Here is an 18994-nt window from a genome sequence, read left to right as displayed (position 1 = left end):
TGCCTTGATGAATTGCTTTTAATCTGAAGAACTTTCTAATCATGTAAATTCAGAGCATTCTGTCAGTGAGTAGGTCTGAATCACACATCTTTGGTTTAACTCATACAGAAAAAGTGACAGCAACTTCAGCACCCTGTCATCTCCTTGAGAAAGCAATAAATAAAATATTACTGCCACAACTCCCCAGTGCATCAGGCAAGGGGCTTTGAAGAGTGGGGTTCAGCTCCACCTTACCACTTCAGCTGTCCTCTGCTGCAACTGGAGACAACAGTCAATGTCCAAAAGGAAAGAATATTTTCATTTGATTATCATTTGTATGTTAGTTTGCTTGGAAATGAAATGGATCAAAGCAGGACAAACACTCAATCCACTGGCTTATTTATTTCTAGAACAAACTCTGGTGGTACATTATCATACTTCTTCACTTTGTATCAATTTCTGCCTTTTTTTTTGTGCTTAGGGTCCCCTAGGAGTTGTTCCTGACACTGAGCCTTATCCCTTGGAACATCAGCACTGTTCAGAATTACTCCATTTACTCCCTGCTTTATGATGTTAGAATTGTCAGCAAAAAGCAACCTTTGCAGGCTATATTATGAACTGTTTCACGAGGAACTAAGCCAGCAAAGCCTGGCTTCATATCCCAAATTGCTCCATCCCTCCCCAGTCACCCAAACACCATCTTGCAATTGCTAACCTGCAATTATGCCAGGTCCATCAGCCCTGCTCCAGGCTCTGCTCTCCAGGAAGCAGCAGCACTGCTGGAAAGGCTCCTGAGCTGCTCCTGCTGAGCTGCTGCAGCACCTGGGGCTGCTGATCTTCCACAGCCTTTAGCAATTTTCATCTGCGAGGTGTTTACCACTCCATCGAGTTCAGCGGGATGCTAACAGGGCACTCACACAAACTGCATTTCCCTGGAAAATCTGGCCAAAGCCAGCACCCTTTAAAAGCCTTGCATGCCTCTCTTTTTATTGCTGCTGCTTTTGTTTCTCAGTTTTACACCTCAGTCATGGCAGTGGCTCTCCAGGGGAGGACACTGCTCATTTTATGTCGAACTGGTATAAGACATGAGCAGGCAATCATTCAGCTTCCAAAGAATGGAGTTTTGCTTTTCTTTGGCATTCAGTCACTCAGCTGCCCTGAATGAAAAAACAGCATGAAAAACGCGGGGTGTTTTGAAAGTATAAAGAAAAGAATCCACCACAAGTGTTCATATTGATTTCGGTTCAGAAGAAAATTAAAAATGCTTGCCTGAAAATGCAGATGTATGGCCACTGAATATGTAGTCCAAACACATTTCCATTAAGAAAAATCCTACTGGAAAATCCTACGATGGAACAATTCAATTCTAAATACTGCAAGTACTTTGAATCTTTTGGTAGAAGTCAATGCCAATGGATTTCCATTTCCACCACAGACTCACACAGTAAAACTGTAGCCAAAGAATGTCTACTGGTTAATATGTAGGCAAGTAATGCTCTTGTTATCAGGTTGATGATAGGTTTTAAGGGTTTAATTTTGAATTAACTTCCTGACTCTTTCAAAATCCTACGTTTGGGGGTACACATGAAAATATGTACAGACACCAATTGATTAACATGATTGATGTTTAGTTTCTGTAATTTAGCATTAATGAGCCACTGACCACTTATTGTCTCCCAACCTTATGCACATCAGTCACTGCTGGACTTATTTCCTTTGGTTTTTAAAATCTTTTAAGCGTTTTAAAAACCCTAGGGAAAAAAGAAGTGGGTAGCTCATACACAAGAGATATTTAATTAGATAAAAAGAAAAGTTGGGGCTTCAGTCACTTCTCTTTGTAGCATTTGAAGTTCTGCCTCAGAATTTATCCAGGAAAAATACCAACCTTCAAGCACCATTATGAAGAGCTTTGTAATTCCTTTAAGAGCTTGTAATTGGGTGGAAGATAAGTTACACATGCCTTTTGCAACAAGTTTAGAGCTTTACAGACGAGTAAATTAGCTTTAAAAAATCAATTCGGGATTGCCTTTAAATTTTATCTATTACTGCCTGCTTGAGTTTGTTGTCTGAACGGAACAAATATTTTTGAATTATTTATTACAAAGAGTTTTGGCTATGAAATCTGCCTCTTATTCAATGCTTGAGGATTTCACACACTGCAATTTTTCCTGCTACATTCATGATACAGACATCCCAAATGTATTTCAATCCTCAGTTCATTTATTATGAGGGGAAAACCCTCACCCTCAGGCTTGTACCTTACACTTTTTAACTTGTGAATGTCTCCTTCTCAACGAGATCAACCAGAGAGGAAATGTGTTTCTGCAATTAGTTCTTTACAGTGAGATTTCCAGTATTGCTTCATTGTAATCTTTGGAATGACTTAATTGCCATCCACTTATGCACAAGCCCTGAACAATGAGCCACCCCGACTCCGAGTATCTAGCCTGCAGGTATCTCCTGTTTGTTTAGCTCCTTAGCTTGCAGGGACAGGGAGCATCTCCTCAGTATTTGTACATGATCAAGGAGAGCAGAGACTCTGAACTCTCCCGTTATACCAAACAATAACAGTTTTAACTTCCAAGCAAATATGGAAATTAAAGGAGCACCCAAAGCTCTATCTCAGCCACACTAATCTTGTGAAAGCAGTGACTCACCTAGTAATGGCTTTCCATAAATTAGGCAGCTAAAAATGGGTAGGAAGCGTGAAACCATTAACAGTTCCTGTGGTGTAAATTCTCTCACTGCATGTGAAGAAAATCCATGGCAGTAAAAATAAGAGATGAAGGTGTCAGCACCCGTCATGTTTAGATATGCTCTTAATAATTCAAACCTTCCTCCCTTGGAGAGGATGGCTTCAGCATGAATCATTCCATTTCCTTTCTCAAATGAAAACTGAGGTTCTGCTGCTTACTAATCCCAGATGTTTTCTTCCCAACTGTGGAAAGAGAAGGAGTTCCACAGTGGAACTCTCCTGCAGCAGCTCTGTGTGTGCTGCCACCTTCCACCCCTCCACACTCCAGGGAAAGGAGTAAGGATGGTAAAAGTGACAATACCCAAAAGAAAAGCCACTCAGAGGTGTGTGGAACAGGAGGAGATGGAGGAGGAGGAGTCACTGCATCACCGGGAGCAGCACTCCCTTTTCCCAGCTGCTCTGGGCCTGCAGGAGCAGCCAAAGGGTGCCACTGATTGCTGCTTTGTGCATGTGCACCGTGCTAAAACAAGGGCTGAAAACTGACATTTTGGGACTGGTATCCAAACTTAGCTGCTGACCTAAGATAGCATGGCTATGCAAAAAGCAAAAAAAACCCAAAAGCACAACCAAAAAAACCCAAAGTGGTGCCAGACGTAACAAGGTGCACCATTCTCTCATGACACAGAAAGGACCAGAACAGAACCTCCCAGAAAAGGTGGGAACAGCACGGCCTCAAACTGAGAGCTGGCAGAGGCCTCAGTCCTGTACCATTCCTGACAGACTGCCCCAGTCACTCCTTTGAAATTCTCTTGGCATCCTACTATCAAGAATTCTGAATATCAAATATTCAGCTCGAGGTCTCTTATCTTCTCGTTTCCAGAGTAATAACATTTCTCATCAAAACTATTTGTTCTACCCAGGCTTGTTGCATCTACTTCCCACAACTTCTTGGGCTTTGTTTATACTTCACCAAACTAAACAAGATCTGAAGACAATAGAAGATAGCAGTGCTTTGCTATTAATAGCTGAATCTTGCCCTCATGTTGCTCCATTCCTTCTGGACCATGCACCTACTGAGATCTATTCCTTTATGTAATTCCTTCTCATCATAGGATAGACAAGAGATTGCTCTTGCAGTTGCTCTTGCTTTAAAACAAGGGAAAATTGCTAGTTTAAAGTAAAACTGTCTAACCAAAAGAAAAGCTTAAAATTTTATTTTTAATTTAGTTAATTTTTTTTATTTTCATTCAAAGTTGCCTGTGAGCTGGAAGCAACAAATCCTAGTCAGTTTAGCCACTTCTTAGAAGAGCAGAGGAGCACCCACAAAGCACAGGCAGTACCAAGGAGGAGTGAGGGCTGGGGGACCAGGATTTTCCAGAGCCTTAATCTCCCTCTCTCCCCATCTGGTAACAACACTCCTCCCACAGCATATGGCCACAGGCAAAGCACTGAATGGGATGTGCTGATGAAGGGCACCCAGTATTGCTATAAATATAATGTTATTGTCATTTATATAAATAAACTTTCCTTCCTTAGGGTCAATATGCAAATCTGCTGCCTTTATCAAAATAAACTCCTGGACACAGAAAGGCAAGAGGGGCAGGTTGTTTCCTGAAAATTAAAAAGGCAAATGAGAAGCTGACCCAAGGCAGGGGGCAAGCAGGTGCTGCTGAGAAGCAGTGAGTGCTGTTTGGGCAGGACTGTCCAGCAGCTTTGTGGAGATGCAAGTGCCCAAACATTTGGAGCAATAAACCAGAGGGATGAACAGCAGCACCTCCAGCTGGCTCCGTGTGCCTCAGGGTCTCTCAGCACATCCAGCACTCTGAGTTTAGGGCAGGAGAAGCTCCTGGCTCAGGTAAGGCACTGGCACAAACCTGGGAATTGTGCCTTGTGATGAGCTCAGGGAAGGATGGGATGGAAACAGGAGGAGTGGGGCCACAGAAGCCCACCCCAGCCTTGGACAAAGTCACTTGGCCCCAGCCTCTGGAGGCATTTCAAAGGCCTGATTCCACTGATGTGCACTGGGAGGGAGATCCTGGAGGATCTGTCTTTGCTGCCCAGCTTTAGCTCCTGTTTCTGTGACCCAACAACGCTGCAGGAGTGACCAGGGCCCAAGGACACCTCCAGCACTGCAGATGATCTTTGCTAACAATATCCTGAACAAAAGGTTTTTTCCAGAGCTCTTCACCCATGAACATTTCCTTAGCTCACCAGATGGGTTCCTGCCCTTTTTTTCTGTGATAAGCTCCGTGTATTTTTGACCCTAGCAGGACCTGCTCAGACTATTAAAGTGACTTTAGGGTTATTACAATTATGTCAGTGTCTGGTCAGTCTGACAGGACCTGTTTGCAGTGCAGGGTGCATCAGGCTGCAGTCACAGAGCACTGCAATAGAGCAGGAATTCAGGACTGCAGCTCCAGGGATACCTTGACACCACAGAAGTGGAGGCTGCACCAGACAGGAAAAAAGTGCCTATTCCCACTAATAACCCTTTAGCTACAGCATATAATCTCAAGTACTTAGCCAGCCATCTATCTACCCTTTATCTCCAACAAAAAACCCTACCCCCTCCTATTCCTTTCTTTTATGTTTGAACTAACTATTTTCTCCAGGTGTTTTTTTACCTTGTCATAATCCATTACCTTCATATGCTTTGATCCTTCCATAGGGAATTTATTTTCTCTCTTCAAAGATCTTTTCTGGTCAGAAGATATTTTCCCCAGTCCACAGGCTGTGTTCCATTCAGATGTTACAGAGTGATGCTTTTTTCCCCCTGCCTTTTATATATATATATATATATGTGTACACACTTTTTTTTTTTTTTTTAATCTGTGAACATTTAAGAAATCAAATTTCAAATTAGAACCAAGCCAGGCAAGTCTATTCCTGATGACACAAGATGTGGCCTCTGACAAAATATCTAAGACACACATTGTGTACAGACTGCTGGAGAAAATTCACTCCACAGAAGGTTTTGTGAGGCAAAATAGTTACAGGGGAGCAAAGATATTCAAAGGTCAGTCTTAGATCAACTGTTGTTACTCTGAAGGAAAATAAGCCATAAAATATATTGTATATGGCTACATTTGCCTTAGTTTTCCAAGGAGATTTTAATTCTTCTTTGGTTCATTTGTCAATGTTTGTATTGTGTAAATCTGTGCAGTGCTGAGGACGCCAGTGTTGCAAGAACCAATTTGCTTTACTCACATGTATATTACAGACTGGGGACGAGAAGGAAGGAGAGAGATGCTGGATGCATCCTCGTCCACCTGGCATGGCATCACCCAGCCCATGGTTTTCTCCTTTTACCAGCAGGGCCATTCCTCTGCAGTCACTGTCCTGCTGTGAAATAAACTCTGTTTCTCTGATGCTGTGGACACAAACTTGAAACAATCGTTCCTGCTTTGTTCCCATTAAACTTGCTACAAATAGTCCCTCCCCGTGGAGAGGGTGAGCACCAGCAGCACATCCTGGGAAAAGCAAGAAACAAGGATTCTTCAAAGCCACATCCCCAGACTGGGACAGGAGCCACCCCAGAGGACTGGAGATGAGGGCCCCAAAAACAAGAGGTTGAATTCCAGCACTTGAATTTGTCAAGCAACTTCTCCATTTTAGATATTCTGAACAACAAACAAAGCAAATTTCCCATCCCAAAACAAGCCATCCAATGCACACACATAGAAAAGGGTATCAGCCTCTCAGGGCTTAATTTCTAAACACAGAACAAAGCTCTGAATTGTCAAACACAACATGCTTGAAATCATAATGCTCACATGTAAAATAGCTCTGGCACAGCATCATGGAAACTTCTGAATTGAGCTTTCTTTATACACATTTTCACAAAGCAACTGTCTTCATAAACAGCAGTAATTTGAAAAAAAACATCTGCATGCTCCTGGGCAGAGGTGTTTGCTGCTGTGTTGAATACCTTCTCACCTAAAATCTCACACTTCTTGTGGAGCATTAAGATCTTCTCTCCTAATCCTTGTAAAGTCAGCTTGTCTTTTCGATCTCTGAGCCACACACCCTGAGCATTTATCTGGACACACCCAAGAGCAAGTTCTATGTAAAATCTATATTAAAAAAATTACATGGATATTTAGAAATATGAAATACAACACAAGTAAAGGCTTTAAGGAAAAGTAAAGGCTTCTCAAGAAGAGCCCTGCTTTGGTTATGGCAGTACCTCTAAGGAGTCCCCAGTTCCAAACAAGCCCCCACTACTTGGGCAATGGTTTAGTAATTGAAGATAAACAAATTAAGTCCTTGAGTCTTTTTCTTTTTTTGTTCCTTCTTGCCTTTGTTGTGCCTTGCAGACAGAAGGCCAGAGACAGCAGTAATTTCAGGGGCAGAGTGATGTCTAATGGCACGGTGGGTTGGGCAGTCAGCCTCTGCTCTATCCCAAAAGCCCCTGGCTCAGCCCTGCTGCAGGGACACTGCTCATTGCATGTGGACATAAAGGGCTGATGCACAGACATGGGGCAGCAGCAGAGGCAAAGGGATTGCCCAGGTGAAATTCCTGCATGCAGAGATTTATCTTGTGCTGCATCTTCAGAATTCCTGTTCTCCTCAGTGCTTCAGTGCAGACACAGCCTTTGTTTCCTGACTGGAAAGGATGGCTCCACACCAGCCCTCTGCCTCTGCATGTACACAGCAAGAATATCTAGAGTCCTAGATGCTCATTAAAGAAGTTTGGAGAGAGATTAGACTTTGCTTAGGATGTCAGGTCTCCATTCTGAGAGAACTGTGCTGCTGAGAGGCCACAGCACCTCTCATGTGCCTCATACAAACACAGAGCCCCTTATGGTGCTCTCCTTGGAGAAGTAAGGTTAAAGAAAAAGAAGCCTTGTCCATCATGGCAAATCTCAGTTTTCTCTGCTGCTCCCAAAAAAGGGATTTACCGGGTTGGAGCTTGGCAGCACAGAAAATGCAAAGGCTTTTCAGAAATTCAAAAGTTCCATAAGAAAGAGTCAAGGCCCTCACCTCAATTCCTCACATATTCTAAATTAATTTTCTTGTGACCCCAGCCCACATCCAGTCTGTTCTGTTATGAAAGAATGAGCAGAGTTTGCCTAGTTTATTCTCTCAAAGAAACAGCCAAGAAGAATAAATGCAGATTATTCTACTTTCACCAAATTAAAGGAAATTGTAGCTCAGAGCAGAGGGATTCCCTTTGTTTATCTGACAACACAAAGGAATTTCTGCAATCCTGTCACTGCTGACAGGCTGCTGGATGTGTTTCTGTTGCTACTCCTTCGTCATTTACGTGCAAAATCCCATCAGCAACCTGCACAATCAGTCTCAAAGCAACACAAAGACAACAGGAATAAACATAAGCCATTGAGAAAAAAAATCCTTTCCACTAGAGGAGTTCTTCAAATGGTTACATGTACTCAAACAGTGAAGCACAAATATTCTGCTCCACTTTGAGGAAGCAGCTGCCTTTGTTGTAAATAGACAAGAAGTACTAGAACAGACCCAGAGATAAGCACCAGAACCAAAGCACAAAAAGAAAAAAAAATTAAAAAGAGTGAAGTTTTAATTTAAATTAACATTTGTCTAGTCACTGTTTAGGATTTGTTAAACGTTTACTATTTTGTAATATTTGAGGATTTTTCACGTTCCCTCAGCAAAGTAAGTAATGCTTAATTTGTTGGGAGTTACCTTCTGAACTACTCTTTGCTACTTTTTTCAATGTTTGCCTTCACTTTATGCAATGCTTCTGCAGCATCTCGGAGTGAAAGCACCTTGTACAGAATGATTTAGCTGTGAGCTGAGCCTGATCAGTCAGTAGCCATGCTGCTTCTGAGGATTTTGGATTTAACTTGCTACACAGACACGACCTTCTGGACCCCTTTTCCCTTTGTGCAATAGCACTTCATCTCCCAAGGGACTTCAGTACTTGCAACCACTCAGTGCTACCAAATGTTGGATTTCTGGAGTTCTTTCACTTGATACAAGACCTGCAGATTCCCCCAAGGCTACAGAGAGTAACTGAGAAATCCTGGTGGCCCTTGGTCAGTGCCAGCCCACAAGAACGAGGCTGTTCCAGAGAGGAACTCTGCTCTGTGCCTTCCTTGTTTCCTTCTCCAAGGGACAGGCCCCCTCTTGATTCCTGTGCACAAACACTCAGAGTCGTTCTTCCTTCTGCCCAAACATTCAGTGTTTGACTCTGATTGTTACATTTTACCCCAAGTGCCTTCTTTCTGCATGACAAGGTTCACCATGCAGGGCTGGCAGAGGCAGATGGGCACTGAGCAGGCTTTGTTCCCAAAGCCGTGCTGGTGAAGGAGCCCTTGAGCAAACAGCTCTCTGGGAGTCAGCAGCAAGAAAAATACCCACTTGCATAGTGAATAACTGGCTTTGCCAGGTGGGGGTTAGACAAGAAAAGCACCTGTCAGCTGTGATTTCTGTTAGCAGATCGTTCTGCTTTACTGCTAAGACATCTCAGTCTGCACAGAACTTAATCAAATCTGCTCGTTCTCCCCTAGAGTCAAGTGCATGGAACTGATTGTCACTGCAAGGGCAGTGCACATGCTGATGGAAAGGTCTTTGCTTTAACTTTGCTGCTGCTGCTGCAGCCACGTACGAGTCACAAAGGTGAAATACAAGAGAACACATCGCTTCATGTACGAGAAGCAATGGAGACTGACGTGAAAAATGTGATTCCTGTCAGCATGCCAAGACGTGTGGGGCATATTCTGACTTTCCATTCCCTCCCCCCTGTCTCCCTAAAATGTTCAAAGTAAAGAAAAAAGCATCAAGGTGTTAAGTGACTTGAAATATTTTTGTACTTGTATCATCTAGTAAATAAAGTTAACTGAAAAATGTCATTGTGTGATCTTCACATGTGTGTGGGAGACAGTATCTCAGCTGTCAGGGAATGACTGTACAGCTCCCTGCTGGAAAGAAGAAGTCAAACATTTCACAAGCAGATTTTATAGCCTGGTGGGATCTCTGCTGAGCACTCGGGATATCCAGGCTGTCAGCTGCTCCCAGGAAGATACCTGCTGATTCATGCTGGCAGTACCCACCCCAAGTGAGCTGTCCCCAGATGCCAATCAGCAGAAAGGCTCCCAGCCACAGCTCTGACACCAGCTCAGCAAATTCTGCCTTCAAACCCTTGGGTGAGCCAGTGGGATAGAAGTCATCCTCAAATCCCAGCCACTTTTTGACGTGCAGGGAACAACACAATACCCAAAGCCTTCTGGAAGGGCTGTTCTGCCACTCTGCACTCAGGATGTTTTTGCTGCTGTTGATTAAAGCTCTTTGTTCCTTTGCTCCCTTCCCCTTTCCCCAGCTGAATTGTCAGCACGGGTGGCAGGTGCTGGGTGCAGGTGCTGTCTCTGGGCACACACTGGACGTGGATACTGCTGGAGATATGTGAAGGAAAGAGAAGGGGGAGCCGTTCTCTGTCAGAGCTATCAGCAAACCCAGCTCAGTTCAGAAAGCTTTCCCACAAGTCAGCCTAAAAGAGTGAGGGGGAGAGAGGGCATGAGAGAGTTTTGTCTCTTCTTTTAGTGTTGTTCAGGATCACTGACAACAATAAGGAATGCACAGGCTTAGAATCCCCCTCTAAACTCCAAAATAATGTACTAAACACTTACCCATGCCTTGGTCTGTGCTGCCAGCAGCCCAGGTTTATGCTTTTCAGCAGCAGTGCCCTTTGCCTTGCTGCAGCACACTGTAATTAAGGCCCTGCACAGGGCCAGTCACTAGCATGATAAAGAGGAGCTATTTTTGTATGTGAATTCAAATGAACAAATGCCATTTGTAACCACTAACCTCCTGAAGTAAGCTTTATCAGCATCCTGAGATTTCTAAAATGCTGACACACCGCATGATCCAGGACCTCAGTGTCTAAAAAAGCAACGAGTACATCACACCACTCCCAGCTGCCAGAGCCAGCACCCCTGACTGTGTGTGTGCAGGGGAGATGCTGAGAAGCCAGGGCAGCCAATTCCCAAGCCCTTTCCTTCATGGATGCACACTTGCTCTTACACGGGCTCCATGATTCGGCAGAGCTGAGTACTTTGGGTGGATCACTCACTGTGAAGGTTCAGAGACTGATTCCAGCAAGAAATGCAGTTTGCATGGGAAACTCACTGCTCACCTCTCCTGCAGGGGTACACAAAGTCTGCTATGAGGAAGGAGGTCTGGAGAGGCAGGGAAGATGCTGGGCTAGGGATCCATCCAGCTTCTGATGATGCCTTAAGTTTTTAGCTTTCATACTTTTCAGATCCTGTACTGCATTAGTGAATAACTGAACTCCTCACATAGTGTTAGTGAGCTCTCTTCACACTTTGGTCAGAAAAAAAAATCCCTCCAGGGAACACCCTACTGCCTCAGACCCCAAAATGTGCAAACTAAAGTGAATTGGGGGGGAACAAACTGGGGGTAAATGACTTCATTACCTGGAGCTGTAATTGGAGGATTAACCCCTGATATGTAAATGGACCAAACTTATATCTGTCTGAAAAACTCAGCCCATTGTCCATTTTGGGTGTAGCCTCTGAGGCTTCTGACTGCCCCAGGTGTATCTATTGAAGGCTTTTAATAAATACCCACTTTATTCTTTTAACCTTGTCCAGCCTCTGTTCTAGGGAGCCACCCCAAGGCATCACCTGCTGCCTTGGCCAGCACCACTCCTCACTGCTGTGAGCAGCTCCTCTCACGTGCTGCTCATGGGAGGGAGATTCCTCCTCTGCTGTGGATCTGATCACTCTCACTTGGTATAAGCATATATGGTTTTATTAAATTGATCACTCTGCTCTGCTGAGGCAGCATTTACAGGGGAACAGCACAATGGCTTTTCCCAGGTTCTCAGGGTCTGGTGAGACACCGTGTAGAGAGCTGGGAGCTGACACCAAGCTGGAGAAGGCTGCATTGAAGATGAAAGGTGAGAAAGCTCACTTGCAGAGAGTCTGGGTTTTGTTCTCTGTGGAAAGAACATGAACTTTTGCATTCAAGCCAAATTTAATCATGCATTCCAGTGATCTGCATTTTTCTAAGCTCCTACATTCCCTCCCTTCCTGAATACCATAGGTTTTCCCTTTCTGTCAGAGCTGGCATCACTGCCAATGGGTTGAAAATCAAAGTTATCATGGATGAAACATTAAGATTGTGAATGTTTGGGAAACAGCCAAATGTTAGTTTAATTAACTCAAACATATTCAATTTTGATTGACCTTTTCAAACAGAATCAGAGAAGCACCGAGGCTGGAAGCAACCTCTGGAGATCCTCTAGTGCAACCATCTGTTCCAAGCAGAGCCCATTAGATGGACTTGCTCAGGACACCATCCAGTCAGATCTTTCATTATCTCCCAAAACAATTTTCAAAACATCTCTCCTCAACACAGGCACTCTGCAGTCCTTCAAGAAATTATTTCAAACCAAACTTTGCAACTTCCATTCCTAGAATGCAAAGAAGTCTTTTCACAATTTTATAACAACACATTTTCCAGAATAGGAAATTAAAAAACCCTTTTGCTACAGTAACTGCATTTTTAATACCGTTTGCTTTTCAAATTTCAATTACCAATTAAAAATTTAAAATTCCAATATATAAATTCCCATCTGGATCTTGTGCAAGCGTCTTAAAAAAAAGCCAGCACCTATCCAGTATCAAGCACTAAGAAGAGTTCAATCCAATACTTATCATGGCGTGTTTCTTCTCCTCAAGTCTTCTCTAGACCATGTAAGGAGTTTGGGAAACTCTTTTTTGCCTACTCAGCACATGGAGACCATTGGATGGGACAGGACCCATGAGAGCCTCTGGGCTGTTCCCATCCCCCAGTTCTGGTTCTGTCTCTGGGTGTTCCCATCCCCCAGTTCTGGTTCTGTCTCTGGGCTGTTCCCATCCCCCAGTTCTGGTTCTGTCTCTGGGTGTTCCCATCCCCCAGTTCTGGTTCTGTCTCTGGGTGTTCCCATCCCCCAGTTCTGGTTCTGTCTCTGGCTGTTCCCATCCCCCAGTTCTGGTTCTGTTTCTGGGCTGTTCCCATCCCTCAGTTCTGGTTCTGTCTCTGGGTGTTCCCATCCCCCAGTTCTGGTTCTGTTTCTGGGCTGTTCCCATCCCTCAGTTCTGGTTCTGTCTCTGGGTGTTCCCATCCCTCAGTTCTGGTTCTGTCTCTGGGTGTTCCCATCCCCCAGTTCTGGTTCTGTTTCTGGGCTGTTTGCAAAGGCTGCTGTGGTTTCAACAGGTTTCAAAACAATGAAGCCTCCAGTGAAGGTCACAGCACAGACTCCTCACAAACACAAACATTCTGGTCTCTGGTGCTTCCAGATATGCTGTGACCTCATATTGGAAACCATTGCAATAATCTACTGGTTTACACTGAACGTGCACTGCAATAGATGAGAATGCACTTAAACAAACAAACAAAAACAAACCAAACTAAACAAAACACAACTCCTGAAACATTGTGGGGTTTATCTTCTGAAAGGTGATCATAGGAGAATCTCAACCTTCCAGAAGAGTTCTCTTTCGATGCTGTGGTACTGAGTCCAGGTGTAAGATAAAACACATGATAAATTAATTTTTTCTCTCATTTATTCTGAAATAATACTATTAATAATACTTTTATTTTTCTTATTAAATTTTTCATCTGAAAAGATCAAGGAACTGGACCATGTAATTCAGATCATTTGGTCAGAAACTTCCATTCTAATTGTATCACCTGGTACAGAAGCAGCAATAAAACTGCAACCAACAAAACACTTGCAAAGGTACAGACAGCTCTATTTCAACTAGTTACTTACTAATTTACACTGAAAAAACACAAGGTTGTCATAGCTGAGCAGTTAAATCCCACTTTGCAATCATTTGATGGAGAAAATGGAAAAGAGTTTAGAGTGTTCAACCGAAAAAAAAGGAATTACATCATTAAAGAAACCCAGGCCGGTTAATTGCAGGTAATGGCTATGAATAATGACAGCAGAGAGTGCTGAGTGACGTAGGAGGGAGAATATTCTGTCTTTGAGTTGTAATTGCTTAACACAAACAGTTTGGTCAATCTGAGCTTATTTGTGACTGTCTGTGCTGGAACTGTAAACATTTGGCTAAAGCTGTCAGGGAACAGCTTCCACGGGTTCTGCATCCCACAAATGGTGACAGAGGAGCATGCTGGTTTTCAGTATTTCTGATTTCTTTGTCTGGTGATTAATGACTCGAATGCACAGAACTGAGAGTTTGTTGGACTGGTCGCTCTCTCCTTTCTCCTCCTTCCACCCTTTTTCCCTGGTCGTGGCTACTTGGTAGAAAGCCCAGTAGCAGCCAAGGAGAGGGAGAACACTGAACCCCTTCCTCTCTTCCCCTCAGCCCTGCCTGTTCATCCCCCAGCCAGGAATGTCCTGTACACACGTGCACACAAACACGGCTCTGCCTGGTGCTCTACAGCCTGATCACTGATTCTTCAGGAAGACATTAATTATGGAAATAGCTCCTGAAAAAGAGAAGTGTTCCTTTGCCAGACCAATTCATCTTCTGCTGCACCAACTCTCGGTGTCCTGTGAGTCACTGCACAGCTGGAACTCTCTGTGAAAAACGCCTGGGAGTCAAGGGGAGCAAGCTGTGGCTGATGCACGGCAGAACGAGGGAGAGCTAAGTCACAGGGTAAGGGACCACCAAACTGTATCTATTTGGGTTTCAACTACTTTATATTAGCCTGTTTGGAAGAATGTTTATTAGGACAAAATCTTTGCCTGTACTTGTCACATATCATTCCCAGTTGCTCCCTTTCTGAGATTACCTTCTTGGCTGAGGCCCTCAAGACACCACACAGTTTGAACTCCACACTTTCAAACACTCATCATCCAAATATCCAAAAGATTTATGACCTGCTTGAGCCACCCTTACCTCAAATGGCAAGTTGAGTGTCTCAGGAATGACATTTCATGTGAGCTGGAAGCATTTATTTCTATTGCAATACATGAAGTTGATCTGTGTCTACATGGTGCCACAAGAGAGCAAGTGGAGGGAAGCAAACAATGAATAAAACACACGAATCCCTCTGGTGATGTCTCCAGGCAGCAGATTAAACAGCAGCTCCTATTCTTACACCCTTACTTCAACCTCTTACTCAGAGCTGGGAACCAGCACACAAGTCAGAAGAGAGCTGTGCTAAAATGGGGTGTTCTCCACTTCTCAACATCCTCTTCTCATGCACACAGCCCTGCTGCTCTAAGAACAGCCTGGTTACTTTCACTGCAAGCTCCATTTCACCCATTAGATGAGAAGAGCAGCCCAGCCCTCCACAGCCATGGCTGGATGAACAGAGCCTCCAACCATCACACCCTCAGGCTTGGCTGCAGGGAGGAGGGAGAATGCCAGAAAATGTCACTCCTGACCTTGGCCTGGATAGATCTGAGGAAGCTGGCCACCAGGTATAAAACTCTGGGAGCTGCAGGGGACTCACATCTTCCTACACAAAGGACTTATGGAGCTCTTGTGGAACATCTCTAAGGGAACACGGGCACAGCAGGGAACACTGCACCACTTAGAATGTGTATCCCTCCATTTCATGCCTGGACTTTCCTAGGACATGCACTGGCTGTATGCATTTTTGTAAGGCACTGGACTCCCTGAAAGCAGTGGATCAGGACTGTGAAGAGGATTATTCTGAAATGTTTGTCTCTGCTGATCAGTACAAGAGAAGGGCAGGGAGATTTTCGCAAGCCCTATAAAATTATGCCCACAAAAGCAGGGCTAAGTACTGCTCTACAAACAACAGGAGACAATGGTCACAACATTCTTCTCAGAGAAACTGAATAGACATTCAGCCAGAACAGACTCATTGCTACTGCTGCAACCATTTTAATCCCACCCTTCCCCTCCTTGCTGCTCTAAAACAGGCAGAAGGATTTTTTTTAGGAAACTCTAACTGCTACCCTAGGAGTGAGATGCAATTTTGCCCCAGGGAGAGCCAGGTGATTTGCTTTGCTGCTCCTGTCACAAAGGTTGTCCCCTGCAATGGAGCCCATTTGTGCTGGATTAATGCAATCAGAGGCACCCTGCTGTCTGGTCACTGACCTGGCTGTAAACAGCAGATGACATGATGCCTTGAGCTGCTATTGTACAGTTACCCATTGAGTTGTGACCATTATAAATGAAACAAAACCCTAACTTCACCTGCTGCTGTTGGCCTGTTTTCCAGCAAGGAAAAAAGCTCAGAAGCTCCTCAACTTTGGGCACCATTTTGTCCTTTGCTGCTTCTCACATCTCCTCCAAATGAGTTGGTGTGCTCTTCCTCACACCTGGAACAATTTTCCCAGCTGTACTGGCAGGTCTCACCTTTCTCTGTTCTTGCTTTAAAGCCCTTTTATGTCCTTCTCCTTTCATTCAACCTTTTGATGTTACAGCTTCCTCTCCTTTGCCTGTGTAAATGTGAAAGTTACCTGAATGGATCTCACCTGCCCTGGGCTGTGCTCACTGTGAGAGGCCACGGGGACAGATTCCCACCTGATGGGAACCCTGCAGGTCTGCTGGGGTGATACACAATCATGGATCACAGAAAACATGGTGAATAAGGAACACTGTTCTCAGGTTTCCAATACAAGAGTGAGATCAAGCAGAGTCTGCTCCCTGTCAGCTCCAAACCAACAGGAAGCTGCTTCCACACACTGCGTGCTCCAACTGCAGAACTCCTCACCCAGGACACCTTAGTGAGAGAACAAAACCCACTGGGAGTCACCAAACACAAAGAACTCTCTCCAGGTTCAGCCACTCCCAAGCTGGAAGCTGGGAAAGCGTTCTGGGAATAGCAGAGCCACTGCACCCTTCCCTGAGCAACCCCTGCAGCTGCTGCAGGGGACAGCACACCTGGGGCTGGCACCTGGCCCAGGCCAGGAGCTCTTTACCCCAGCAGTGAAGTCACAGCACCGTGAGTGTCAGTCTGGACAGGCACAGGAGGAGCCCACGGCTCCCACGGGTGGAACAGCAGGAGAAGAGACCTCCAGAGTTTGGTGCTCACCAGAAACTGGCTCTGACAGCCAGTCAGCTACAGCTGCAAGTCACTACCCCACACTCACCTGTGCTGTTGAACAGAAACTCAGCAGTCATGGGACACGTTCAAAGGAAAGGTTTCCTTTTCAATAGATGGCAGTGAAACAGAAGCCAACTGACACTGCCAATGGCAAGCTGCTTGTTTGTCTTGGTTTTCTTTTGATTATCAAACTGAAAATCCATTTGGCCAAATCAGACAAAAAACTGCTGCCATGTTTTCCTCTAATTTTTCTCAGAAGTCTGATGTAAAGCCCCTACAGAAGTATGACCAAGTTATATCAGTATCACCCTTTTTTTCATTTACAAACGCTCCCATAAAAACCTATTTGCACCAAGACTGAAGCACACGTAGGTTATGTTAAACACTGTCTGATTATTGCTTAGTGTCAGAACAGCTCAGATTGTATAAAACTGCAGCAGCAAACTCATATATTAATCATTGAAGAACAGCTCACACACAAATAGAAGTGTTTGATGTCATAATCTGGCTCAATAGAAACACAGCTAGGCAACAGGAGCCTACAATGAACTGGCTTTTACTGACAGACTTGGGTGCTTCCATAAGGAATCTTCTATTTGAAAGTTATTTTTTTTACTTCCAAGGAGTTCCTTGCTTTGGAAATATTTTGGACAACACCAACAAAAGCTTATTATCTGAGATATTATATCGGAAACAACATTAAAGACAAAAGCTAACATTTCAGAATACGCCTGTAGACTCTATTTTGAAAATGCCTCCTAAGAACAGTTGGTTATTGGAAATATTTTAGAAGTAATTTAATCACAGACTTCCTAGACAGTCTGGACTCCTCATGTTCTCTGAATCAACCAAGCTCCAGTTCTCACAAGATCACCCAGTACTAGCACAAATGACTGTTTGTTTGAGACATCTTTTTGGGTTCTCCCTTAAGGGTCACTGGCAATGAGCAATGAATTGAGGAAATAGTACAATGATGCATTCAGCTGCCTGAATCCCTGTGTGAATGAAGAGGGGTCTGATCAATTCCTATTTACCTCAGCACATTCTGGTTTCAGAATGGACTTTGGGGGTTTCATCACTGCCTAGCAGAGAACGTTAATGCTTCCCTTAATGCTCCATGTAAAAACTTGGGATAGGTATTTGGAGAGATGGGAACAAGAAGGAACAGATTACTATCAAGCAGGGCTGACAGGAAGCCATTGGCACTGGAGAAGGTGAGGCTGGACGGATCAGACGGTCTGAGAGCGAGCATTTCATGGAGCACTGAAAACCAACAGGACCCGCTGGCTGTGGAGCAGCAGCGCTCAGTGACTCATGCTATTGAACAACCCTGACTCGAACCTGTTGAGGATCTTGGCCCACCCTTCCCTTTTCAGCATGAATCCGACTAGAAACGTGTCAGTAACGCCCCGGGCTGCTGGATAAGCACAGACAGAGCCCATCCGTGCGCTCAGGTGCCCGGCAGCAGCAGCCGCAGCCGGTCAGACGGGCGGTGCTGCCGCAGCTCCGAGCGCGGCACCTGCCGAGCTCCCCGCCCTGGGAGCCGTGTCCATCCCTGGGAGCCGTGTCCATCCCCGGGAGCCGTGTCCATCCCCGGGAGCCGTGTCCATCCCCTGCCAGTGTCCATCCCCCGCCCGTGTCCATCCCTGGGAGCCGTGTCCATCTCCCCCCAGCCCGTGTCCATCCCCTGCCAGTGTCCATCGCCCTCCCATATCCATCCCTGGGAGCCGTGTCCATCCCCGGCCCGTGTCCATCCCCCCCAGCCCGTATCCATCCCCCGGCCCGTGTCCATCCCTGGGAGCCGTGTCCATCCCCGGCCCGTGTCCATCCCTGGGAGCCGTGTCCATCCCCCCGGCCCGTGTCCATCCCGGCCCCACCATCCCCACCCGTGCGCTGCGGAGGGAGCAGCAGGTGCCGGCTCCGTGCCCGCTGCGGGCCGGTACTCACATGGCGAGGGGCGAGCGGGCTGCGCTGCCTCCCTCTCCAGCAAAGATGGCTTTCGGCTCCGCGCCTGCTGCCAGCCGGCTCCTACTGTTGTAGGCACTGTTGTTGGGAGAGGAGGGGTAGGCACCGGCTACTGAGCATGCCTGCGCCTCGCATCACAGGGTGGGGAGCAGAGGCGAGGCTCGGGGTGCCCCCTCCACACCCTCCTGCCGGCGGGAGCAGCCCCGGGGCGAGGGCGAGCGGCGAGGGCAGCCCCGAGCCCTGCCCGCCCCTCCCGCACCGAGCGCGGACAGCGCGGACAGAGCGCTGGGTGTGGCCCGGAGCGGGCTCATTGCGGCCGGCGCTGGGTGAAAACCTGCGTGTGTTTCTCTAACCACCTTCCTTCTGCCTCTCCTC

At 45.6% G+C, this 18994-nt stretch overlaps 1 protein-coding gene across 1 annotated transcript in view; it reads right to left on the bottom strand.

Annotated features, from left to right (window-relative positions):
* LOC106849606 (vesicle-associated membrane protein 2-like) overlaps positions 1–18728 on the bottom strand; it is a 43434-nt gene extending 24706 nt beyond the window's left edge. Inside the window, exon 1 of the mRNA XM_088170507.1 lies at positions 18602–18728. Coding sequence (XP_088026633.1) covers positions 18602–18603 — 2 coding nt within the window. The 5' untranslated portion in view covers positions 18604–18728. The remainder of the gene's footprint in view (positions 1–18601) is intronic.
* Between the last annotated feature and the right edge of the window lie 266 nt (positions 18729–18994).

This window comes from Sturnus vulgaris, chromosome 10 (genome assembly GCF_052056855.1).
Source record: "Sturnus vulgaris isolate bStuVul1 chromosome 10, bStuVul1.hap1, whole genome shotgun sequence".
In the NCBI taxonomy this organism is placed as follows: domain Eukaryota; kingdom Metazoa; phylum Chordata; class Aves; order Passeriformes; family Sturnidae; genus Sturnus; species Sturnus vulgaris.
Note: the sequence above shows the minus strand (reverse complement) of the source record. Positions and strands in the feature narration are given on the sequence as shown.